Genomic DNA, 27,898 nt, shown 5'->3' with positions numbered 1-27,898 from the left:
TTTGACTTAAAATTGAATCAATTGAAAATTGACTCCAGTTAACTAAATGTTTTTCTTTTTTTTAAACAGTGATGGAAAAATCTGAAGTCTGTCAGTCTTTTTGATGGATCAGATGGTGGATTCATCAAAAATATTAAATAAACACACCAGTTGCTGTCTTCTATATATACAACCTAAAATTAAGCATACACGGTTGAATCCTCCAGTGAGGTGTCAGAGCGTGATTACGACTGAGTCATGGGTGCAGCTGGTTCCTCATGCAGAAGGAGCAGATTAGGCAGGCAAAATGAACCTCATGGGGAAGTAAGCGCTTGCAGCATTGGAAAGTTTAATCATTAAAAACTTTTGGTAACTTGCGATCACTTTCCTGCTGGAAACATGATGCTGGTAATTTCAGTTTTGGGTGTAGCAGCAGAGCGAGGTTGGACAGAGTTTGCCCTTCAGAATAAAATAAAATCGGACACAAAAAGCTTTCGCCTCTGCAGCAGCCCTCTTTGATGCATTTGATTACACTCAATCAAGCACCCAGCTCAAGTCACCTTATATTTGCTAGTTTAGACACGAGGTTGTTTTAGTGCCTCCGCTTGAACTGTCGAATCTGTTTCTTTTGCTGCTGACATGTGGAGTGACCTTACAGCAGATTTTTTACATTTCTATTCTTTTTTGTGATGTACCATTATTTGTCCCTTATGCATTGATGTCCCCATCAATGGATACTCTTTTTATTTGTAGGTAGGTAATGAGAGAATAAGTTAGGAAACTTCACAACCCTGTCCATCAAAATGAAAGGCGATGACAAAGTCTAACACAACCTCTGGCTGGAACTTCTAAAAGTAATAACTAAGACAAGCAAGCAGAGTGAGACATGAAAATGAGAAAAGGATTTTAAAGTAAATCCCAAACTGCACATCTAGCTAGTCTATGATGCCAGGATGGGTAAAATATGCTCAAGTTTACATGCAGTCAGGGGCCTAATGGGAGCAATTTGACTGAGCTATAATCATGGATCAGGCTCTGTAAAACCTGCAGGTAGATTGCAAAATATAAATAGAGCTACTGATTCAATGCCTTGCAGGACTGTGAGGACATTCGGCCCCTCTGCAGCAATGTCTGGTCACAAAAGGCCAAAGGAGCGAGAGGGAGGCATGGAGCCCTCCCCCTCTTTTTCTCGGTGATGGAAGTGGGCAGAGAGCGGGTGCTGGAGAGGTGCGGGGGGGATGAATGGGACCAGCTAGTGACCTCAGGCAGAAAGAATGTCCCCGTTTGCTCAGTCGGCCTGCTCCCCTAGCAGCGCTCCACACAGTCATCAGCACTGGGGCCTTTGTATTCACCTTCCAGACCCCAAACTCCAGAGCAGAGGCCACAGACCAGCACACAGCAACACCTCGCAGCCCCTGCTGCTGCACTGTTCACTATAATCTCACTGCTCCTGCCAGTTTAGCCCCTTCAAAGTCTCATCTATGAAGAGCTCTTCTTCAATCCTCCTTTTCTTTTTTGCTCCTCGCTACCAAAATGCTAATTGCTCCTCAGTCTCAAAGTCTTAAAAGTCTCACCTATTGTGTGGACAACATTCCTCTGCTGCTCCAGCCATTTATGTGGATGTTAATGTATTGCCATCTCCCAGCATTGTGACAGTGTGTGTGTGTGAGTGAGTGCGTGTGAGTGCATGTGTGTGAAATATAGCGACTGCATAAATTTAAGTTAAAAAAAAAAAGCAGCATCTTTTTCATGCTGGGACACCCATAAAATCAGTGGTGGCTCAGGACGACAATTAAATCTGACTAATCCTGCAGATTTATGAGATCCATGGGTTTCGTCTGCCAGGCTTGGGTGAAGTCATCGTGCTGCCACAGAGACACCGCTGCTGTTAAATGAATTTGAATGGGCGAGCAGTGTGAGATGCATGGCAGGGGGCTGTAGAAGCCAGCCCGCAGCAGAATTTCCTTTTCAGTTTGGATTCAAACTTGGATTCTGATGAATGAAGGCTAACCCAGAGGAATTCAGTGTTCTCACTCTGCGCTAGAAGCTCGGTGTCCTGAACCTGGGCTCACAGTGTGGACATGTTTATGTGTTGTGGGCCTGTGACTTTTTTAGGGTTTTAAAGTTATTTAGAATAATGAAGCGGTGTTGAAAAGCTGGTTGTCGTTTTCTGTATGTGTCAGAATAAGGGACATCCTCCCTCCAGTCTGCTATTGTTGGTCTGTCTGTGAGCAGTGCACAATAGCAGGGAAGAGTGGAGATTTTTGGGGGAGGTTTGGCAAGCAGCCTGCTGTATTGATTGTGTATGGGTTGTGAATGGATTCTTGTCGGGATCAATGGTTGAGGTAATTAAATGGAGGCAGAAAGTTGCCTGTTTTTGGCGAACCATCTGCTCCGCACTCTGTGTGTGCTGTGGCCGTGGAAGATAAAAGAAAAGGATACAGTAGGATGTGTTTTTGCATGTAAAAGTTAACAGAAGTGTTATATCGCATGTTCTGTCTGAAATAATTGGTTCATTGTTTATTTTTTAGTTTTTTTAGTTTTTGGGGGGCAAAGAAGTGATAACCTAACAAATAAAGTCTAAAAGTGCACATTTTCTCTTTCATATTTTTATTATTGATGTCTGCGGGAGGATTCGTATTTCAAGATACAATTTATTTTTCTAATACTGGACCTCGGTGCAGCTACTCAGTTCATTCTCTACCTGCGACATGCAATTTTAACTGCTCTTCACTAGAAGGCCGACATTCTTTCATTTAAGCTACCTTTCTTCTATTCCGAATTCAGCTTCCCTTTCATGTCCTTTACAAACAGTAGGTTTAAACAGTGGGTGGATGGTGCAGCTGTGACAGAAATCTGCAAACCAGCAATAAAGAAAATCGACTATTTTATCATCAGATTTTAAAAAGTGGAAAATTGGATAAGCTCATCTCTTTGCTTTCTCTAGTATTCTGGGATGGTTTTTACGGTTTTACACTAAACTTTGTCAAATCCTTTCCCACTCAGCTGAGATTTTAAAGTGTGGTTGCACCAAAAAAAAATTTTACACAGAAAAAATCTGCAGGTCCTCTTAAAAAGTTTTGGAATTTATGCAAAAAGAAAGTCAACCTCTGACCTGACGGTCAGTTTGCAAGAAAAGTGGAAACTGTTGCCACAAAGTTGCAATTACTTAAACTGATGAGTCACAGCATTCAAACCAGCTGCCTAATATCGTGTAAATCCTCCTCATGCCATCTCTGACCCTTCAAAGCAAGAATATGGCACCTTTGGGAATGTCATGGCACTTTGGCAGTCAAGCCTTTGGGTCATTTGAGTGTTTGTGTGTTGGACTTATTTTGTGTTTGTGATGGTTTCTTCTTTTTACTTCCTAAAACTTTGTGGGTTTCATGGTATGTAGCAGTTAGCATTGTTCTGCTGAGGTAACATGTTGATGTGGGGGGGGGGGCTAAGGTTGGTGTGCAACGATGTTCAGTGCAATGGTTTTCACAATTTCTGTGTAAGCCAGAATTTAAAGAGATGACTATATTTATATGTTTGAAAAATAGCCTTTGTGTCCTCTGACATATCATTAGTTCTCCTTTTGATTCAGTTTGTAACATCTGGATGTCATCAGTCCACTGGCAGATACCTTGCCTTCACTGGAAAAGACACTTTTAAATCAGACACTTTTGAACGGTCTACCACTATTTTGATGTTGGCCTATTTCTCTCAGATGTTTCATTTGCAAAGTGCTTTTTTATTATTACCCAAACTGTACTGACAGATGACAGTGATGATGATCATTCAGTCCAGCTGAAGTCAAAAGACACATGGCTTTTGTGATAGTTGTCTTTCTTCTTCTTCTTTCAGTAGGTTAACCAAGGCCTTTGCTGTATCACTTATTCGTAATTCCCCAAAATGTAACAACTACACATAAAGTCTGGGGCTCACGTCAACTTTTTTTAGTTGTTGTTTTTGTTGTTAAAGGAAAGAACTGCTTAAAATGTACCGTTACAAAAAAAAATAATTCATACCTTGATGTCCACTTGTGGTATACTGTAAAGTACAGTGTGCTATAATAATGTTTGGTTGTCAGAAAATCCCTCGTCACACTGTTTGGTTGTTGGTAGACAACAAAATAGCAAATGAATGCAAGGAGATGAGAAATAATATTCCCACTGTATATAAGCGGTTCTCTTGTTTACTGTAAGGGTCTGTGCCTTAAGATTTCTAGACCCAAAGTACAAAACTATGAGCATCCACATACTTTTGATTATATAGTCTATATACATCTTTGCATGTTGCATTTTTAATTTGCCGTTCATCTTTTCAGGGAGGAGGCTACGAGGGAAAGCGTTCTACAACGTCAATGGAAAGGTCTACTGTGAGGAGGACTTTCTGGTAAGTGCTCTTGTGGTTATTGATTTTGTTCTGTGATGAGTGCATCACTGTGTGTTTGCCTCATGCTGGAGTCAGACGGGGATGCAGGTGGAGCAGAAAGAGCGAAGAATTAGGACCTCAGGCTACATTCTTGAACCCTCTGGAGGAAAAACACTGAACAGCTACAATTAGGGCTTTAGCACCACCCCTTCAATTCACACTAATAATTTCCCCAAGGAGCTCAATTACACTGCGAGCTGCTCCCCGGCACTTACAATTAGGAGGTGGAGAAGGAGGAGGAGGGTTGGACAGCTGCAGCTCTCAGACTCCTGGTCCATCTGCTGCAGGTTAACAGGCCAGACACTGGACCTGATCTCATGCTCCACTGAACACTGAGAATCGTGACCATCATATTTTGTTTACTCTAGCTGTATGTGATTTGAATAAAATGTGACTGATTTCAAACAAGGAAGGTGGCTGCAAACACTTCCTCTAACGCAGATGTTGAAATTGGTTTTGTTGTCCAGATTACACCATAACTGTTAGCCTCATGTGCTGACAGTACTTCCTGTTTATAGGCAGCTTTCCTGTAACCTGCTGGCCTGTTAGGAAACACTCAGATTCCTGTTTTGCAATTTACAATCAGCACCTTTGAGATGTCGGGATGAGACTAATCTCCTTCCGCCTCCCTCCTACGGCTGATGCACGGCTAGTCTGGGCTGTCACCCTGGGGGTGCTTCATAGGTGGGGGGAGGTGCTGGCAGATGGTAGATTCAGAGCAGAGATGTCAGGGCAGGGGGCAGCCTGCCCATCATGACCTACCACCTCCACCTGGTAGCAGTGTCTCCATTAGCAGGCCCCTCTGTATCAATCAGGTCACGACCCAGAGGGGGTTGTGTGCTGCAGATGGTCGCTTTAATTATTCGCCTGGGCTTCAGGTTTGAAGGGAAGGAGCTACTGATGTGTTGGCGAGTGTTTTATTTCCTGTAGAAGACAGAGGGCACTAAACTTCCTCAACATGAAGGAATCTTTGACGAATTAGTTATAGCTGTAAAAAAAAAAGTAATGGAGGCTAAGAGAATGATGAGATGATTCTAAATAAAGCCTGGTCATCTCATTATAAAGTGTATCTATTATGCTTTTACTTATTTCCTTTCATAATTAAACTGTTACATTTAACATGGTCAAAGTTACAAATAATGAGGTCAACACATTAAGGTTGAACAGCTCAACAGCTCACGCTTCAAAACACTGAACACTGGCAGTTTTTTCAGCTCTTGGTTCTGTACAATGTCAGAGAGATGATATCCTTATATGGTCATTTGACACGCACAGCTCTGACTGAGAGCACAGAGGTCCCACAGAAATTGAATGTGCCACACGCTCAAAGCAAAACAAAACAAAAAAATAATAATAATACAGTCACTGGGAAACAAACAATTCTGCTTAGTTGCTAGGTGGTTGACATCCTATTTTTGCTCTGGTGTAAGTGAACCATTAGAAGATGCAGCCAGCCAAAGTGAGCGAAAGTGAGCGAAACTGTAACAGCTTTTTTGAGGCTACATTTACATTCAGTATGAGACAAATAAGAATTGTTTTTAATTGTAATTCACGCAGAGTTCAAAAATAAAGACATAGAGGTGAAAAGGGCATAACTGATCTCATTTAACAAGCAATTCCCTCTGTAGATAAATACAAGATTGAAACATGTTTTCATGCAGAAAGTGTGAAGCATTGCTTGTGATTGCAAGGTCAGTCAGTGCAACAGTATCCAAAAAAGCAATACTCAGCATGATAATCTGCGTGTCTGGTTTCACCCACAGTACTCTGGTTTCCAGCAGACGGCTGAGAAGTGCTTTGTGTGTGGTCACCTCATCATGGAGATGGTAAGAGCCTTGAGCAACGAAGACCTTTTTTTCCTTATCAACCACGTTTTTAATAAAAATCATTAATCTGATTCAGCAGTTAAGCATGCTGCTGTGTTTTCACAACCGTTAGAGGAGAACAGAGAATTTTTACTTTACATATTTAACAAAGAATTTTAAAGAAGATACAGATAAAAAAGATGTAGTGTTGTATAATCCAGTATTTTTCCAAGATATAATTTCCTTCACTCATACATATATCTATAGCTACATCAATTTTTCTCCAAGATAAAGTTATCATCTTTTTGTCCTGCAGGAGTCCAAAGTCAATTATATTTGAGACCTTCAATCCAGCAATCTCACATACTGTCTGAAAAACGCTATTCCAATAAAAAATTGGACAGCCCTTTAGAGAGTGTAACCCTTTCTCTGCCTGTTATGTCCTACTGCATGTCCATACCTGTTATTTAAGTCCTATATAAGAACTATTATTATCTTCTATTTTCTTCTCTATTTTTTTCTGTGTGGGAGTTTAGATCCTCCAGGCACTAGGCAAGTCCTACCATCCCGGCTGTTTCCGCTGTGTTGTGTGTAAGGAGGGTCTAGATGGAGTGCCTTTCACTGTGGACGTTGAGAACAACATCTACTGTGTCAAAGACTACCACACGTAAGAAGACGATCGCTTTTGTAAACAAACAGCTCAGCGCGTAAAAGTAATGTTTGGCACAAAGAAGCAGTCTGTCTCAGTCTGGCAGGTGTCACGGGGGTACGCCACACCCTCCTGTTTGTTTAATTATTGTCCTGGTATTTACAACCACAATTCCAAAAAAGTTGGGATGAAAACAGAAAGCCACGATTTGCAATTCTCATAAACTCATATTTAATTATCATGTCACATGTTTAAATTGAAATATTTGATTATTTCGTGATAAATATTACATCAATTTGAATTTAATGGCAAGAGCAATCATTTGTTGCGCCCATCCCATCTGTTGTTGGTACACAGTGATAAACATGGCCTCGTCCTAAGTTTTTTGAGATGTGTTGCTGCCAGCAAATGAAAAATGAGCCAATTTTTTTCCCTTAAAGTGGTAGATTTTCTCAGCTTGAGCCATTGATATGTTTTCTGTTCTATTGTGAGTAAAATATAGGTTTGTGAGATTTGTATTGCATTCTGTTTTTGTTTAAAATTTTAAACAGCATCCAAAAATTGGGTATGAATGTGTATTATATGTCTAAAAACAACTTTTAGATTTAGTTGAGTTAAACACAAGGTTGATGATTTTTTTTTTCCATTACAGGGTTTTTGCCCCCAAGTGTGCCTCATGTAACCAGCCCATCCTTCCAGCCCAGGTAACGAGCAAAACAATATTACATCTTGCCGTTTTTGAGTGTTACTGCTGACTTTGGTTGGACTCAGAGACCAGAATTTGACATTAATCATGTGAACGTCAGGTGTATTTGCAAAAAGGCTCATTCACGTAACTAATTTTTTCCGAATCTATGTAAAAGAGGTGGCAAAATCTAATCTGGGATCAAGAATGGCAATAAGAGATGCTGCTACAACTCAGATACCAACCGGGAGCGATCAGGCAAAGAGCAGGTGTCCAAGCTCAGATTCACAAACATTTACAGCGTGATTTTTCCCCCCTGGGATCTTTGTCAGAGTGTTGAGGTTTTCGGTAACATCCCAACGTGTCTGAGGGAGAACATTCACCACAACTGACCCAAACTGCACCTTCACATAGAACAACCTAATTCTCACTCATCACTCACTTTCTCACCAGATTTGACTGCCTTCATTTAAATCTGCATTCTCAAAAATTCAACTTGAAGAGTCGCCCTTCTGACACACTCAAGGAGATCCACCACACCCACTGCAGATTCAAACGAGCACAAAGTCAGAATATAACTTCACAAAGCAATTGAAAAATAACAGCTCCACATAGCGGCGCCCTGTGAGGGAAGAATCGTCCGATTTTCTTTTTCATTGAATTTTTCATGGATTTTCTTTTTAATGATCTCTTACTAGCACACAATCACCAACAGGGAGATGCTTACAGAAAAAATGTACAAAAACCAAAGCAAACAAAAGCTTTTGCTTTGAAGGTGAAAATAAAAGCCAATATGTTTTAGATAAAAGTAGAATGAATGAATCAAAAATTAATAATAAAAGCTGCAGGGCTCAAACATCAAACTCATCACTTTCTGTGTGTTTGTCTCCACAGGGCTCTGAGGAAACTATTCGCGTTGTTTCTATGGACAAGGACTACCACGTGGAGTGCTACCATTGTGAGGTGAGTCACTTCGACTGCGTACACTGACTGTAGTCTCTCTTTCTCACACACACTTCACAAGGTATGAGTAAGAGTGATCTGCCATGCCTGGGATTTGATTAGAGTGAATTAAGCATCACTGTGCGTGATTCAACTTTTGAGGCGGTTGAAATTGCACACTGCTTTAGCACACAAAGACACACACACTAACACACGTGCACATCTGCTTAGTCCCGTAAACACAGTGAACTGTGGTAAGATCTCCAAATCGTGGGATAAGAATAGACTCACTGTTTTCTACCAGCGAGTGTGAATCACTGCTCTTGTGGAATGAATGAGACACAGACAGGGGAAAAAAAACATACTGATGGATATCAACCAAAGGTTACAGCTCAATATGTGACTCATTGACAAAGCGCATTGCAGCTCGGCTGGGGGCTTGCTGCTTAAACCCAGCTTCTGACATCTCAGTCATCCTGTCGCTCAACTTGGCTGCTAGATTTTTTTTTTAGTTCAAGTGTGCCATGAATGTTTAGTGAAACAAATAAACATTTCACGCCTACCTGCAGCGATTGAGCAGGGTTTTTTTTTCTAAATCGTGAGATCATTTTTACTATCCCCCGAGCAGGATACAACTTGCATATGTCTGAATGGCTGAGGTTCCGCTTCATAGAAATGCATCAGATCGTTATTTAAGCAGCGGGTAATCATTCAGTGGAGCTCTGAATGGGGGGTGAGAGGGAGGCTTATGGACAGGAAGGGTAAAGTCTGCAGTTGAATCATTCTGAAGATGGTAAATAATTACATATTGAGGGGAAAAAAACATGTTTTTTCTGTAATGCTGTAACACGACAGTTGGATTTTTGAAAATACAGCAAGAATCACATAGATGCACAGTGAAAATTCATTTATAATATGTACATTTTTAAGCTGTTTATCCGGTTTTAAATCACCCGAGTGGTTAGCAGTCAGTTTATGTAATCCCTCCAACATGGTCAGGGTCCACATCGGGGTCTCATCGTGTCAGCCATGCGCAGAATTCCTCTGCAGGCTCAGAGATCAGTGTGCTCATTCATCAAAGCATACAATTTGCACAGCCTCTATCCCCGTCTTTGGAGGCAGCTTCTCTCAAACCCACAGTTCCCTCTGGACATCTGAACTCTTCAAGGATAAACCCACTCACTGTCTATGATTTGTCTCAGAGTCAGCACCCTGTTTACAACGAGGGTCCAGAAAGACGCCCACACTGAAGTCACTGGCACAACTTGGTGTCACTAATTAGTTTTCTCATCTGTTCATTTTCTGCGAACAAGCCTGTTTCCCAAAATCTCAAATTATTTCTTTAAGGAAAGAAACTACAGGTAAAGACAGTAAAAATAATTAAAAACTAACTAATAACTTTACACTGAGCAAAGTACTTTTATATTGCAGGTGGCTTAATTTGTTGAAATCTGTTTTTGCTGTTATCAACAGGAAAAAAATACTTTCCCCCCCAAGTTTTTAAGAGTAAAATCTTCCATAAATGTGACTCTGAATGCTATTAAAACCTTCAGGATATAGACTGCTCCAAAAATTGAAAGTTTGGTAGCTATAGGTGGAGATTTTGGGCTTAAAATATAAGAAAGAAATCTGATTTTAAAGATATATGTTTGAAATTCAATATTTACTGGTTAAATATTGAAAGCTTATAATTATTACTTTAAAACCTCTCCAGTTGCTTTGTATCGCAGGTCTACAGTTCACTATTTAAATATGCACAGCAGAAACCTGGATATTTGTTGTGAATCACTGGAACAGACAGGCTTAGAAATGAGTATATCAGAGGAACAGCTCAGGTCGAGATGGTTTGGACATGTGCAGAGAAGGGATGGTTGATATATCGGACAAAGGATTGAAGATGAAGTTATCAGGCAAGTGGAAAACAGGAAGATCACAGAGAAGGTTGTGGATCATAAACATCTACTATTTTACTTAAAAAGACAAAAGGTGGTTGCTTACTCGTGCCAAGTAGTGCATGCACCCAAGAGATCCATGTGACAGTGGAAACGTCAGATGAAATTAGACAGTCTTTAAGCTGCAAGCTCACTTCTGAAAAGGTCGATGGGTAATTTGGGGTTTTTGTTCTGATCTGCAAAATGTACAGCCAGTAGTCAAAGTAGCACCATGTGTGCTGCCTCCGGCGTGCTCTGCCCAGGCAGCTCTCTCATCTAAACCACATTGCCAGCTTCGGTCTTTGAAGCACACTCTTTCCTGCTGTTTCCTCCTTTTGAAATCATCCCAACACAATTCTGCTGAAAATGTCTGAAGTTCATGTGTAAAATCTCAAATTAGCAAAAGGTAAATGCCTGACTGTATGATTGTTCCACCAGTCTGAGACATTTTGGAAGCAAAATAGCATAAAACCTCAAAATTTACCAGTGCATGTAAGATACATGTTTTATAGTGTCTAAATGGATTTTTATTAATATGTGTGAGCGTGATTATTAAATATATGTAATTATATTTATTTCAGGACTGCGGTCTCCAGTTAAATGATGAGGAAAGGCACCGCTGTTATCCACTGGAAGGCCACCTGCTCTGCCACGACTGCCACATCCTTCGGCTCCAGTCGCAGGTTCCTGCCCACGCGCCCCCCAGCTACCCTCTCCATGTCACTGAACTGTGATTGGGAGAACTAAGCTCCACATCCCAGGTGATCTGGGACACCAGCAGTGGGCAAAAAAAGGCCTGCACCCTCTTCAGCAGTTCCAGAGAAGCCTCTCTGTGGCCATCTGAGTTACTGCCCCCGTCCTCAGCTGGACAGCCAGTCCGTGGACTAACACACACAGTGCAGCTCCCACCACAAGCCCTGCTATTACATGCTAGGGTTGGGGAAAAAGGGTCCCTCCCTTACCCTCCATTTGTGGTCCTTTCCATCCCCCTCCCCCTTGGGCGCCTAACCCTGAAAGTCAACACGCCAGCTCACCCAGAGGCCCCTGATGACGTCACACCTCCTGACCCCAGCACATTCATCAGAAAGAGGGTTTCTGGATTGGAGGAGAAAGCGCAAATTCAACTCTCTCCTTGCTTTCTCTCTCATCCTTTCTGTATCTTTCACTCTTATGCTTTGACTGAAGCAATTTACCACGTGAATTCACCAGTGCTGTCACATCTGAGAACGCTGCTGATGTTAGCTTCAGGAAGGCCGGGGAACGAGCCACTGCATTCCAGTGCTGGCTGGACCGGACAGGCCCAACGGTGGGCATGCCGTGCCTTCAGAGTGGGCTCTCCCCGTGTAGCTTCTAACACTGAAATGGAGTCCTGCTAAAGGCTATGCAATGGACACCCAGCATTCATGACACAGGGCTGTGATGAAAAACGATCACCCTTGCACCACCTCGACATCACCGATGCAGAGTAGCACCACAAGCCCAGAGGACGGACTGACATTCCACTTAGAAGTCACAAGCAGTGTCTTAATTAATGATTATATGATGACAGAAAATTTTAGATGCACATAGATTGTCTTTTATATATGGATATATATTTTGCAGACATTTTCCACATCAGATCTTAGATGTAGATTCTTGTTTTGTTGTTTTCTTTTTAATGTTGCTGCGCTCATGGTAGAATCAGTCTAAAGCCTCGGAAGCTTTTGGTCTGTTGTATCATTTCTCCTCCAGGACACAGAGCCTCTTCATGCCTGTCAGAGATTCACAGGCTTTGTAGGAGCAGACCAGGATCAAATAGTATTTGCCTTCAGTTGTTTTGTCCCACTTTGTACACCCAGTGAAATGAGTTTCTTTAAGCCCTTACTCACCATAGAAAGCTTACAAATCAAGCATTGCATTAGTTCAGGCAGGCCTTGAAACTAGGCTTGGGTGCAGTCTTCTTCTTCTTCTCAGCTCACCGCCTTCTACAGATCCAATTAGCAAATCACATACAGGGTGCACTATTTAATAAGCTTTAGCCTGCATACAGGTACCACACATGCAAGTCACATTGCAACCCATCTCCATCACAGGAGATGGAGTTTCACGCTGGTGCTCTAAGGACAAGGGAGTCCCAGACCAGGCCAAATAGAAAATACTTCTTTTGGTCATGTGCTCCCTGACTGAACCAATGTTATCATTCTCTGTCTTTAACAGACAACAGATGAGCAGTCCCATCGCACAGATTGTATAGAGGCAGCTATACGTTGTAGTTAATTCCTACAAAATGTAAAACAAATATTAATCTTTATTTCAGACCCTTTAAACTTTATCTTCATGCCTTCTGTCATCATACCACAAGTCATCAAAGTTATATCATTAAGATTAAGACTTAGCTTAATCCTAACGTCTTAAGAGATTAGCCGGAGATAAGTCTTTAAATACAGAGGATTAGGGCTTTTGGTGCAACACTAAAGGACACTCAGCAGTCGCACAAGACAGATGTCCACAGCTCACAGGAAAAATTCCAGCTGTGACTCACTGTTGGAGAAATTTCCAAAAATAAAGCATTCATTAGCTCTTTTTTATCTACAGTTCTCAAAGTGGGGTCTGAGGATCCCCAGGGGTCCGCAACCTATTGCTAAGTGGTCCTCAGAATAAATTCCTGTAAGTTAGAAAACTGAACTTCATTGTTTAAATTCACAGATATAGACTGGAACTATTTGCGCCAGTAAAAGCAGCATATTGGATCCATTATTTCCCTCCCACATTAGGTTGGGAAACATCATATCAGTCTGTCACCAGCTCTTACGTCTCTCAGGGTGCATTATAATGTTCCTGTTACTATTTAGCTTGGTGTATTAGACCGCTGGCTTGCTGGCGCGCATGGAGAAATATCAGCCCACATCATCTGGTGACACTAAACACAATTAATCTGTTTAGGGTTTATAATATAGTGGTTGTGCTGAAGGAAGTAGCTGAATTTCCTTAAAAGAGAGACATAAAAGGCCTCAAGTGAATTGGCCACCACTGACACTCTCTCTGCTACCATGGGTAAACCAAGCGGGTTAAAACAGACTGAACGCTTATCTACAAATACCTTTTGCTCCAGATCTGTTCAGGGCGCTGTTTCCTGATGTTTTTGCAAACTTGCAAACTTTTTTTTTTTTTTTTTTTTAATCACATCAGCACATCGTGCATTACTATGAGGAATCTCCACTTGTCCACATGCCTTAAGACAGAACAGGTTTGTTTGTGTGTCTTTCTCTGGTCTGCCATGAAGCCTGCTGTTTTATTTCGGGAGGATGTACCTGAGAACACGGAGCTGCTGGTCCCACCTGTGTTCTTTAGGGAGTTCCACCCACACCCCCTTCTTTGATTGTGTTTGTGTGTGTGTGTGTGTTTGTGTGTGTGTGCATTGGCAGGCACTTATATGTATGTCTTTTAGTGAGTGATGTGCATATATAGCTATACATATATGCAAAGGAAGACCAACACGAGACTTAAATATTTTAAACTTCAAGCTGTGGTAGCGTGGAAAAATTCCCAACCTTCTTCATTGGACTGTTATCAGTGTGTTTAATTGAACTGGCAGTCTATTGATCATTCCCTGATTATATTTAAAGCATTGTTTTTGTGAGGAAAGCTCTTAATTCTGAAAGAAATCCTGCACTTCTGCAGATGAACCCCAACAATATGAGCTTATTTGAAATAAGAGCAACTTGTCATAATGTCTAATATTGTGTGTGCGTGCGTGCGTGCGTGTAATGATTGTGATGATGCTGTCTGTTCATTGCTTACCATATTCCAGATGTTCGTCTCTAATTGTTGGTGTTTGTTTGAACTTCTCTCTTGTACCATACTGGATCTCAAACATGTGAAGTTTACACATGTTCCAGCTAATGCTCCAGTAGCTCATACGTCAAACTTTGACCGTAGCACTTAAACTCCACCCGTCAAGTATGCAAACTTGAGTAAAACAATCACCAATTGTTACTTGCAAACACTGGCCGTGCTTTTATTCATACTGTAATACATGCAGGTCTGATTAAATACTACTGAATGTGTCCAAAACAGAGACTGAAGCATAGACTGAAGGCAGGGGTCACCACAGGCCGAAAGGGCTTTTTAATGTAACCTGATGTAATGAGATTCGTTTGAATGTAATAATGACTAGTACGTGTAAAAGAACAAAAGGACTGCATACTGTACGTGAGACATTCCCCCCGCATTTGATGTGTTTAACCTCAACTTTGTACAAGGGTTAAGTCATGTGTGCTATACTTGAAGAATGAGGCATTTTCTGAACTTTTGTGTTTTATCAACGACTTAACAAGCCCAGTTTATCCCCGTCAAAGATGTCTTAATTCGCTTGTTTAAAAGTACTACTTCAGTTTCTGCTGCATAGCACACAGGTAGTTACCCTGTACATAAAAAGGCTAGTTTATTTTATTTTATAATTCTGTCAAAAATCACTTGGAAAGAAAAGATATCTTCTCCTACTCGTAGTTCCAATAAGCACATCTGGATACCTGTCACACATCTTTTATATCGCTAAGTGTTTTGATTACCTAGATGGTTCATTTTAAAAAAGGAAACTAGATCTATTTATCTAAACATGAAAAAGTCTAAAGTTATTTAATGTATTAAAATCGGGACGTATCATTTAACTGTAGATGACATAATCTGCTTTTTCAATAAAGTGGTTTTGTAGCTAACTGCAAACGATTTCTGATGTTCGTTTTGTTTTTTCTCTGAATGTTATTTCAATCATAATTCAAGGATTATGTACACTCAGCATCTCTAACTCGATATGTTAGTTACACCTTGACAGTACCAGGGTGGCTGGATTTTGACATAATTACTTCTTAATGATTCAGATTAAACAAGGTGCTGGAAGCATTCCTCAGAGATTTTGCTCCATAACGACACGATAGCATCACACAGTTCCTGCAAAATTGTTGGCTGCACATCCAGGATTCAAATCTCCCGTTTCACCAAGCTCCAAAGGTGCTCAAAGGACATGATTTGAGCTTTGTGAGACAGCACCATATTCTGGTGGGAGTATGAGAAGATGGGTATACTGTGGTCATAAAGGTGTGGACAGGCTCAGCAACAATACTCCGGTTGACTGTGGTCAGCTGGTAGTGCAGCGCCCAGTGTGTGTCAAACTCTGTCTCTACTATACAAAGGTTAGATTTGTACTATCCATATTAAGACCAGGCAGAATTTTTCCAACATTCAATTATCTGATTTTGATGAGTCTTTCCGAATTGTATCCTCAGTTTTGGATGGTTCTCTTTTTACCACGTTAAAGGAACAAGGGTGTGGTTAAAATCAGTTTAAAATCAGCTTCACTGAGTCCCACACTGACACTATTTATTTTCTGTAACATTCACTATGAGCCAAGTAATTACTGAAACAATGACTTGCCACTATTTGAACAAAATAAAATTAAAAAACTGCGGTATTTTATACTTTCCTGACTTGCCGCATGCATTGTGTTTTGCTTTTGTGTCATTCATATCTCTCGATGACCTCGTCCTCCTAATTGGCAATTTTTGGATCCATTTTATGGCAATTTACTGCCCACCAACTGATGCTTCTATCCATATCTCATCAAGCCTCAATGGTGTTTCTGTTTTATTAATTCATCTTCATTTAAGTGAACCTGTTGTATGGACTGCCCTCTTATCACATAGGCTACACTGTGAAAGAAAGAAGAGTCAAATGAGAACAGGACCTGAAGCAGAAGGCCTGACTAAAGCTGATAACCACTATTATGATTTCTGTTATTCTTGATTAGTTTTTTGTTTGTTTGTTTGTTTTCTTTATGTTCACCTAGATACTCTGTAGTCTCAGATCTCTCCTTCAATATCGACAAAGAGGGAGGAATTGTAGTTAAAGTAATAAAATGTGTGAAAATACAGATATATGATGGTTTTGTACACAGAAGCGAACGTAAAAAAAATTTGGTGGACCAGCATGTTGTTAAGTGAAAAATTGTTTGGAGTTGACTACAAGCTGTTTCACCACAGTTGGACAATAAAACGGAGATGCAAACTTCTTCCAAAAGAAAGTCTTCACAGGCTGAAAAAAGGAGTTTATCCATCTTCTTGATGCATGCTCAATCATCCAGGTAGGTATATCCCCAAACGTTGATTCTGTTCATTTGGACGTAGCATTTTCAGCAGGAGAAACGCTACATCACTCATCCAAGTGACTTCTTCAGTCTCAGCTGACTGCAGGTTTCCCCAATCTTATAAACAGTACATTTGCATAATGACTGAAATTAGCACCACTGAAGGAACTGGTCATATCATATGACGCTGGTTTGAAGCCATTTACGTGAAAAGGGAAAGGAGGCCTAAGGGTACATCTTTCACCATATTACTATGCTGTGATTGCAGCCATTCCCCAACTCTCTGTGAATGGTACTCATGGCCATTGATCTGTGGTCTTTGATCAGTGGTTGTTGATCAATGGTCATGAGAATTTGCATAATTATGATGAAGGAACTGACCTCCCAGCCCATTGTTCCTTCAGTGGTGCTAGTTTCAGTCATTATGCAAATGCACTGTTTATAAGATTGGGGAAACCTGCAGTGAGCTGAGACCGAAGAAGTCACTTGGATGAGTGACGAAACGTTTCTCCCACTGAAAACGTTACGTCCAGATGAACATAATCAACTTTTGGGGAGTGAATCCATCGATCCTGAGAATGGACTGAAAGTTGTTTGATCAATCTCCCAGCTATCATGCAGAACATGAACATCAGAAATATTTCTCTATTTCAAAGCCACAAGCTATGTTTGCAAGTGTTTAAACATGAAAACGCTGGGAAATTGTTTTGGGACAGAAGGAATCTTGGCTGGAAGATGACTCTGGTATCAAAACATAGGTAAAAATAAAAAAGAGACCTTTCAGATGCTATGACTTGTTATAAAAAGCCACCTAGTCACACATCTTGAAGAAAACCGATATAATATCCAGGCGACCAATGCTCGGATCAGTTAACATTATAGACAAATAATTGGTGTTGTTTTCTATTGAAACTGTGATAAATCGCAATACAGTTCATGTGTATCTCCTGTGACAGGTGAAAATTGGACCCACCCTATATTTACCTCAAAGACCTGTAACTCTGACAGTTTTCATAGTATTATTGTTAGATATACAAACATTATTGTACATAAAAAGATCAGTTAATATGAATGTGGTCAGATGGGAACTTTTTCAGTTAGATTTTACATGAAATCTCTTTTTTTCTTCTGTGTTCCTGATATGACCCTGCAGGATTTACCGGCTCTTAATGTCAGTGTTTTACAAATTCTAGTGTGCTGATACAGCCAAAAATAAGACTGACATTATGAAATAATAAATAAATCCTTTAATTAAAAACTTTAATTACAACCTTACCCCCCCCCAACCACCTTCCCGCCCCCGCTCAAGTGGGAACAACAGCAAGTCCCACACAACATCATTAGTTGCATTAAATATGTGCAAGTGGGCAGTTTTGCCCGCAGTTAGTAAAATACTGTGATATAATCACGTCCTTGCACGCAACCCTGTAGCATGCCATGGACTCTCCCTCCTGGGATACAGCCGAGATCTCTTACGGTCAAAAGTCTGAAAAAAAGAAGACCATCAGAAACCATTTATCTAAAAACTAAAAAAGGAAAAGACAAACTAGAAACAACTAACAAACACAAATTTAAACATGATGGCATAAAATGATAGAGATAAGCATAAACTATGTCTGCTGGCTGAAATCCACTGATGAGGCTGATCCCTTGGTACTGACACTTTCAGAAAACTGATCTAGTGCACAAACGTTCCTGTAAACATCACATTGGCAAGATAAACCCATACTGCAGGGACAAACGTGGAATTTCCAAAGCTTTTTAATTACAGACATGAAAACAGCCTGAAGTCAAGCATAAAATATTTAATGCATTTAGAAGCACAAATATTTTACATACTGGAACAAATTGGTTTTATGCTGACAAAACCTCTGGGCATGAAATAAAGCAGTAAAGATTATTTTTCGATTTGTGCAGCTAAGTTATAGAGTTAAAGTTGTCCCTCAATGGTGCTTCCCTTTAGATCTTACAACTGTCATGCAACTGCTGGGTTGTTGGGATGAATGAAGAGACTGCACCCCTGTGGTGCAGCATTATACAACATTTGGGCTAATTGGAGCATAAAGTAGGTTCATTATCTCTGCCTAATGTCAGATATTAAATTCTGAATATTCTCCGGACCCTTAGGCTAAATACATAAAACCCATCCGGTACAAGAGCAGTTAAAATATTATCGGTTACTAACGGGTGATAGAGAGTCTCCATTAGATGTTCTTCAAGAGAGATCTGTTGTGTTTTTCTTATTTCCTCTGAATGCTCACTTCAAATGAGATTGAGAGTTTCAGAGAGTTTGAGATGCTCACTTTTTTTCACCCTTGGCTCTGTATGATGCCGAACAGAATGGATGTCCCTAATATTGTGATTTCAGGTACACAATACTAGCTTTGATTGCAGAAAACCTAGCCTCCTGCTGTCTGAACCCTCTGTTTATGAATGGAAGGAAATCTGAGGACATCTGGAGAGGAAGTAAAACAGCTTGTCTGAGGTAGAAGATGAATTGATGATAAAGTATGAAGATGAATCATGCAAAGCTAGGTGCGTCCAATGATGAAAATATAGACGCTGAAAATGAGAATTATAATTTCCCTTTAACTTTGTTTCAGATTTAACATTTTAACAGCCATACTATAAATAATTATGACCTCTGTGACTGAATCACTGACTTTAATGCTTCTATAAATAAACTTATAAAAGTGCAGACACGGGCAGATTTGGTAAGATGGTCTTTAATTGGAAGGGAAGGTAATACAGTTTTTACATGCAAACAAGTCAATTAAATTAAAGCAGGTGCAGAGATTAAAGACAAGCAGCGGGTCAGAAAAAGATGCTTGAACAGAGCAGTTGAAAGGGAGAGTGGCTTGAGCAAAGTGGAAAATCTGACAAAGAAGATGTTGGAGCAGGGGGTAAGAGTGGGTGGGGATGATCAGGTTACGGTGTGATGCCGCAGGTAGGAATGTTTGTGGGCATCTGAAGGAGGAATAGATCATCAAAATGACTGCAAAATGTTATAGAAGTGCAGGAGCATGGGGCAGTGGCCAAACAAGAGGACTGTGTAAATAATCATTCTGTACAATACGATAACTTTTAAATCTACAACTGTTTATAACCTGCATAGTTCACATTTCTGTATAGTTTTTTTAATTTCATATTCTGTATATTTTTTCATATTTATATCCTGTTCATAGCCTGTACATAGCTTGTACTCACTACAGCCTGTACATACTTATAGTTATAGCATATTCATAACATACTTCATACCGTGTACATTATAACATACCATAATAGACCCATTTCTGTAATATACTCACATATCTATATTATTGCGAATATATATTTGTAATATATCTATATCATGGCTAAAGCACTTCTGGATGGATGCAAACTGCATTTCGTTGCCTTGTACCTGTGACATGTGCAATGACAATAAAGTTGAATTCTATTCTATTCTATTCTATTCTATTCTAAGAGACAGAAAAAAACACCTTAGACGCTTTCAGCTGAATCTGATTGTATTTACTTTTATTGTTGCTTTGGAGACATGAAATAAAAAAATGGGTAAATGAGGAATGTGTCACAAAGCTTTTGGGGTTCTAAAAAAATCACAGCAAGGAAACTAACACAGGAAGTATGAGTAAAAGTGGCTAGTTTATAAATGCAGGTCAGGAAGGTTTTTTCTCAGTACACTGGGTCACGATGACAAACTGCATAACAACGAGGGGAAGTGAGCACTGAATAAAAGCTTCTTCTTTTAAATTTCTGCCAACATTTCCAAGAACATACTTTTACACAAATAATGGCTTATCATTGGCTTTTATCAAATATTCCTTAAAAATATTCCCCACTGAAGAACACCAAGTGCATCTTTTCTCAAGGTAAAATGTTCTCCTTTACCAAATTCAGATCCTTGGATGATAAGATTGAATGTTTTCTAGAAAGATCTGATTTCAGACAGAAAGAAACCCAAACACAGACAGAAAATCAGGTTTCACTGCAGACGATGGTAAGGGGAAAAAACCTTTAAACAGGATAAATCATACTTGACAAAATCTGAGGACATAGCCACAGACTAAATAAGCAAGCAGTTAAGGCTGACCTTAATTAGAAAATAACAAGGGTTGGAAAAGAACAAAGGAAGGAGCTGAAAACACGGAAAACCGCACAAGGATCTTACCTTCAACATAAAACAGGAAGTAAACTGAAAGTGGGACTGGGATGACACTGACAGAGCCAGAGGGGAACACAGGGGGCACATGAAAAAGGAAACAAAGCAAAACAAGAAGTGAAATTAACAATAACAATCGAAGAATTAATATTTAACTGCACAAAAAGAAGAGGAAATGTAATGTGACTACAATGAAGTTTGTGGAGAAATTCTTCCTATATGATCAGGAGCTGAGCAACCATATTTTTGGCACTAAGGTATTACCTTATAAAAGTATGAAATTATTTTAAATTCATGATATATGTTGATGTTTCTATGCATTTTCTCATCTAGCTCTGTTTTCACTTTAGTTCTTTAGTTTTGCATTATTTCATTGAACTTTTCCTTTAAAAAAAAAGCATGCAAGGCTTTAGCTTTAGGTTTTAGGCAGGTAGAGATTTAACAGATGTTTTTGCTGTAAGCACCTGCCTTCTGAGGCTAGAAACGGTGCTAATGACAGCAAAGCAAGTGAACAAAAACCATAACAATGAACCAACAATGCACTAAAAAATTATTTGGAACTGAAAGGAAACTGCAGTTTTAGGCCATAACCCTCTGTGTGCTCATCAGTATAAGTGTCATCTTATACTTGTTGCATCTTCAAAAACAAAAATAAAATAACTGAGACTTACAATGGAGTATCGTTGCGACTTGTTTACTGAACCTTCTTTTCAGTACATGTACAGAACATCAGTGTCCATTTTTACTGCCTCCTACAGGACACTCTCTTCTTCCACTTTCTTACAACATAAATGTAACACAGAACCAATACTGCCTCTCCTGGCGTTACCATTGTAACGACACACTCATTCTGTTTCTTTCAGATGAATAACAGGAATTTAGGATGTAGATATCTATGAATAATAACTATTATGCATACTCATATATTTATATAACCAACTAATTTCTTGCGATACCACAATACTGACATAAAAAGTCACGCCTCACTGTGTAGTGGTTGTGCAAAAGTAAAGGAGCATGCCACAAGTAGCAGTACTGTCATTTCTCTGAAGATCCTGCAGGTGAGTTGATGGGATTTATTAGATGCAGAAGTCCCTTTTTTTTTTTTTTTACTACTCACTGGCTAAATTACTGCTGTCTGGCTCCTTCCCCCAAGAGGACAAAATATCAAATTATTCTCTTTTTTCATTTTCAGAAAATACTTGTTGGAGAGCAAGGCTAAAAAAAATCCAGTTATAAAAGACTGAATAACTTTAATATAAAATGAAAATGAAGGAAGGAGACTTCACCTGAACAGAAGTTGAAAGAAAATAAAAAACTTGCTCGTTCTTTGTGGCTTTCAAACCACTTGTCTGAAAATGTAATTACAGTAGGGGCAGCTGTATTTATGAGTCTGTGATACACAGTCTGTTTGAGATGTAGATAAAGTTTGTGTGGGTGTACATGAAAGTGCAGCTGCCCACTGACTGAGCTCTCCGGTGTGCTGAACAGTGGTGTTCACTGTGAGGAGCTCTCTGGTGTTGGTTGACAGCTCCATGAGTCAGGGCACAAAGCGCCCTTTATGTGTGTGAGGGTTCCACCCTGAGTGTGTGTGTGGTTGTGTGTGTGTAAGCTTGCAGAGGTAGCCGAGCCCCAGGGGATCGGCTATGAGGTGAGCTCTGTTACACCGCACAAAAGAACCGAAGAACACCTTTCCTCTGGAGCGCACGGCTCCCTCCACTGCCAGGAAATGAGTGAAAAAATTCTTGCCACAAGATTACCTCACACATGCTGAATCCTTTGTTACTGATGCATTGTCTCCTTCCTGCTACCAAAAATTCCAGCCTCAAGAAAAAAAGTGATGTGCAGAGCTGTAGTAACTACAGAGGAATGATGTTAAAGAGTATTACAATGAATATTTGGGAAAGAGACAGTGAAGATAGGTTAAGCACAGTGGTGATGATAAGTGAGCAAAGGTGTGTCTTCACTGCTGAGAATGACCACTGCAGATGCAATGTTTGCTTTGAGAGTGTTGATGGAGAAGTACCGAGAAGATGCAACAGAGTTGCACTGTGTCTTTGTGACTCTAGAGAAATCATATTATACAGTGCCAAGAAAGGAACTTCAAGAGGAAGTCGAGAGTGACAGAAAAGGCTGGTGGAAGATATGTATGAGGACAGCAAGACAGCGGTAAAATGTCTGGATGAAGTGATGGATGGGTTCAAGGTGGGAGTCAGATTATATCAGGTATCAGCTCTGAGCCCCTTCTTGTTTGTGACGGTGATGGACAGAATGACAGATGAAGTCAGCTAGGATGAACTATGATGTTTGCAAACAATACTAAGATTAGCAATGAAAGTAGAGAGCAGAGAGAAGAGAAAAGAACCTGGAGAGGTGGAGGTATGCAGTGGAGAGAAGAAGAATGAAAGTCACTACAAGAAAAGACAGAATGAGTGTGTGGATGAGAGAGAGACAGGTGGAAAGGTGAACAAGCAAGGAGTAGACGTAGTAAAGATGGATGAGTTTAAATACCTGACGTTAACTATCCAAAGCAATGGAAAGAGCACAAGAGTGATGAAGAAGAGAGTACAGGCAAGGTGGAGTGGGTGGAGACGATGTCAGGGGTGATTTGTGATAGAAGGATAGCAGCAAGAGTGAAAGGGAAGATTTATAGAAGATGACCTGCTATGATGTGTGGCTGGGAAACGGTAGCACTGATGAAAAGACAGGATGCTGCCCTGCAGATGTTAAGATTTTTATTATAAGGGACTAGAACTGACAAGATGAGAAATAAGTACATCAGAGGGACAGCTCAGGCTGAGTGGTTTGGACTCAAAGTCAGGGGCAAGTTTGAGATGATTCACCACAACTGTATTAAATTCTGTGTTCCTGTTCTCCTCTGTAGATGTAAAACACACAAAATAGTGAGTCTTCATCATCTTCTCATCAATATAATTTATTTAAGTTTCTGCATCAGTAGCAGATAATATTCCGTACATCCCCTCACTCCTACAAAATAAAATGTATTATTGTATCTATAAAGGTACAAGAACAACATCCCCCTCCTGCCATCTTAGATTTTATATAGATTTCATATAGCTGAGCAGTTGGAGCAAATTCTAGGAACTTGAGTTACTGGCACTCTGCACTGATTTTATTTTTGTTGTAACTTGGGGCCAAAGATACCACCATTGTACCCTCAACAGAGGGCACCATTGTGGTTTGTAGTCAGTAACTGTAAAAAACAGTCATTGTTTGTAGCTTAAAGGAGACCAGTCTTGAACATGTGCTGACAATTTTTCCCCTTAATGTAACCATACATATGAATACATATAAACAGACTAAAAAGTACAAAATTGGTTCATAATGCCCTCCTAGTCTTTCTGAACACTCAGAGCTTTGTTTATCTCACATCTGCACCTTCTGTTAACATGCAAGCATGCATGCATTTGAACTCTGGAAGGAAACCAGAGCCTCCAGAGAGAAATCACCAGGCTTAAGGGAACAAAAACTTTTAAGATTCCAACGCAGAACCTTGAGGAAGGAAACTGTTAAAAATCTAAGACTAAATTAAAACTTTTTTTTTTACCTATTTCCTATTTGATTTCAGCCAAACATAGAATGTGTTTCTTCATATTTTAATCTGCAAAAAACATACATTTTGACCCTCGAAAAGGTACACCGAGTTTCCTCGAAGTGCAATCATTAGCTGTGTGTAGTGCAGTCATATAGCGCGTACCTGTAGGGAAATGAAATTATTTCTACTGTGAACCTGAAGAAAATCAAATTTCATGCACTGAAAATTAAAGAGAAAAGACATTAAACTGGCAGGAGCTACACTGGTTATGAGTCACTTCATAAATCATTTCAGTTATTGAGTGTAAGCACTAAAAGGAAAGTTTTGTTTTTCTCTGCCAAAACAACGACGTGTTAATTTTTTTAAAGTGCATACTCAGTACAACAGCCATATAAAATAATACACTTGAAGAAGTCCGCAGCAGTGCGACTTTTCAGAAACTACGCTGTTTTTTCTGTACACAGATAATACTGACAAACTGTTTGATTAAAGGTGACACAAATTTTTACACAGAATTCACATTCAGTGCAGGTGTAATTTATTTGGCAGGCAAATAATTAAAATCCAAGTGCCAGAGTTTGCCAGTAATTTATTAATTTAAATAAAGTAATTTGAATGAAGATCTTTGACCAAAATCAGAGTTCACTTCCAGTATGTTTTAAATATCTTTGAAGATTTTATTGATAACTTTTAATTGGCCTCACTACCTTGCTCCTAGCTACATCTCTGACTTCTTAGTACCATATGAACCAGTGTACACTTTGGGATCCTTGGGAAGCGGACTTTTATCCAGGCGCATTGGAAGGGTCTCCCTGAAGAAATTGGCTGAGTCAGTTATTTTAAATACTTAAAACACACTTTCCCGATTTTACAAGAGTTTGAATTTCCATTGAACAGACCTTTATTTACAAAACAATTTCTGTTATTTTTGCAACGTCTTCACACATTTTTTTTAATGTCAATTTATTTTGTTGCTCCTGTGAAGTTTGGATTTTGAAAATTGCTATAAAAATAATATTTATTATTTTATTTCTAAAGAAATTTCACTAGACTCAAATCTCTTTTCACCGGGGTTGTATCCAGAAGAAACATAATAAGACTATAAATTAATAAACATCAGTGATATGTTAGTTTGATTAATGTTCGTTTTTTAAGTATTTTATTTAAAGTATTTTTAAATAAAAAAGCTGATAGTGTTAATTTTAGGAAACACATCCCCTCAGAGATTACGTTTTGTGGAATAAATAAGACAATTAAGCCAAACTAGACAGAATAACAAAATAACAACAACAAAAAACAAACCCTCTCCGGAAATCGGTAATCTTTTCCTAACAATGTTAAAGACATGGATCTAAGACGGCCATATTTAGCGATGTAAAATGAGTTTGACATCCTTGAACAACAGGAACCGATTTTTGTCTGTTTCCTATTTTTATTGCTTGATTTCTTTTTGCTTGTTTATTATTTTTTAATGATTCTTTAAAGATAAAGATGTTAACTATAAACGGTTAACCTCCTAATCGTTCACTCCAAAGATCAGTTTTTTCGACATCTGCTAGTCACCCTCCTCTGTGTAGCGTCTTTTGTGGCTCTAAAGGGATTTGAGAAAATAACCCCTCACGATGTCATCATCATTATGCTGGGCAGGGCTTGAAACCTACTTTAAACAGGAAGTCTGACAGACAATTACCAGTAATTTACTGTCTTGTTTATTTTGACACTGAGTGGGAAAAGAGCCAGATTTCTGTCATGTTAGAGATTCACAAGCAAAAACTACAACCCCAAATGTACTCCACATGTTTACTGATGAAGATGGGAATAGTGAAAGATTAATGAACGGGCCAAATGCTGCAGTTTAGGGAAGGCCTTATCTTCTCGACCTAGTAGAGCCGCGTGATGCCTCTGAGAGAAGATGGCAAACAGACAAAGAGGGAAGGAATGGAAACAAACAAGCATATGGGGCCTTTAGACGAGTTTGATGTGTGGTTGTAGTTAATTACTACACTACTTCAATTTACATTACATGAGTAATTGCTTTTTTGAGGTTTAGCTAGCAAACTAACACTAAATCGTTAACCAGAAACCAGTAAATAAATAAGAAAGAGCACAAAGGTGACCAATTCACTCATTTACAAGACTTACTGAAAAAAATCTCTTATGCTGAACTATTAAATTTTGAAGGTTAAAATAAATAATCGTATCTACACTGCTCTAGCTCGAAGCTACACAGTCATGTCAGCTTGGTTTGAAATATGTCACCACAATCAGAAATAAAAGCTTTGATGTACAAATCTTTTAAAATAAATCAACATTCAACACAATCCTTGTGTCTGTCGCTGTGATATTATGTCTCCTGCAGACTAACAGAGGTGGATATCAGCGTGGGAGTATTGTGTATCTCTCACTTTGTGATGCTGACTTAGAGCCAGATGTTGGTCAGTTTATCTGCAGAGGCAACAAAAAATATGATTCTTACAATGGGTGCTTAGTATGCAAAAACCCACACAGAAAACCAGATAACTGACCTAGGGCCTTCCCAGAGGGAAAAACCAGCCCAGCTGTCTGGTAGCTTGGCAGGGAGAAACCACTAAAAAGCAGCCTCTGATTGACCTGTGAGGTCAAGGGCATCTCAAAGAAGTAATTCTGCTATGAAGGATGCATATGTTTGCATGTGATGCTTTATGCAAGAACTGCCTGTACACTATCTGTGTACTAATGTTGGCAACCAATGTTTAGCGTTCTGCTTTAATACCTGAACAAAATCACACAATGTGCACTGGCATGTAGCTGTAATAGTCCTCAGGATTTTGTTCTTGTTGCGGTGATGGTGAGAATGCAGAGAGCAGTTTTTTTCGATGTGGTCCTCAAAATGGGGAGCTGTAGAAAGTTGAGGAGAAACATGGAGTCTGAGCAGTGGTTAGCTGAAGCACTCTGAGGCCTCGTGCGACTCCAGCAGGCTTCCTTTGCTGCAATATGACAAGCTCTGCCCACGTACTTAAGTTAATCTTTATATAACTCCTGTAGTCATGGGAAAAATGAAGCTGGGCTTGACACGATGGCTTTTTTTTTTTCTTTTCTTTTTTTTTTTATATCCTCCAGAGTTTTTCAGTGGCTGCTTTCAGTGGCAGCATCAGACTACAGAGTCAGAACTTGGTCATGTGTTTGAAAGGCTAGTGTTTTGCCCAAGAGAATATGTTCCCTGAAGGTTTCTGGCAGGGCAGCAGAGTTAAACTCATGCACATTACAAGCATGCCAGTTAAGTTCAAGTGAGAATGGCAGCTGGCTGAAGACCTGCAGGCACTCTCCTCCTCTGAGGCCTGGATTTCCGAGCTTTTTTACATGCACGGATGCTGACCGTCAAACTGCTTCCACTGTGGCGCACGATGAATACAAATGTGTTGAGAACATGCTGATGAAGAAAACATGCATCTCAGAGGATCTTTCCATACAACAACAAGCACTTCATGCCATCTGGAAGAATTCCAGTTTTGTGCTCCAAAGCTACACCTGACATTGTCAGTAACATTATGGCAAGCAATGTTGAAGGGGGGCAACTCTTAAACACTCCAGGAGGAAAGAAAAATAACCAAGTGGCCAAACCAATAGAGTATGAAGTGGAATGTGAGGGTGTGCAGCGGCATTGTTCAAC

At 39.7% G+C, this 27,898-nt stretch overlaps 1 protein-coding gene across 1 annotated transcript in view; it reads left to right on the top strand.

Annotated features, from left to right (window-relative positions):
• Window positions 1–15,117, top strand: part of LOC120721054 (WT1 interacting protein) — a 37,150-nt gene extending 22,033 nt beyond the window's left edge. Inside the window, exons 3-8 of the mRNA XM_040011068.1 lie at window positions 4,292–4,359; window positions 6,162–6,224; window positions 6,740–6,870; window positions 7,505–7,556; window positions 8,432–8,500; window positions 10,992–15,117. Of these exons, the coding sequence (XP_039867002.1) occupies window positions 4,292–4,359; window positions 6,162–6,224; window positions 6,740–6,870; window positions 7,505–7,556; window positions 8,432–8,500; window positions 10,992–11,144 (536 nt within the window). The 3' untranslated portion in view covers window positions 11,145–15,117. The remainder of the gene's footprint in view (window positions 1–4,291; window positions 4,360–6,161; window positions 6,225–6,739; window positions 6,871–7,504; window positions 7,557–8,431; window positions 8,501–10,991) is intronic.
• The last annotated feature ends 12,781 nt before the right edge of the window (window positions 15,118–27,898 follow it).

This window comes from Simochromis diagramma, unplaced genomic scaffold, assembly GCF_900408965.1.
Source record: "Simochromis diagramma unplaced genomic scaffold, fSimDia1.1 OVJJ01000603.1, whole genome shotgun sequence".
NCBI lineage: Eukaryota > Metazoa > Chordata > Actinopteri > Cichliformes > Cichlidae > Simochromis > Simochromis diagramma.
The sequence above is the reverse complement of the archived record's forward strand: the minus strand, read 5'-3'. Positions and strand labels throughout refer to the sequence as shown.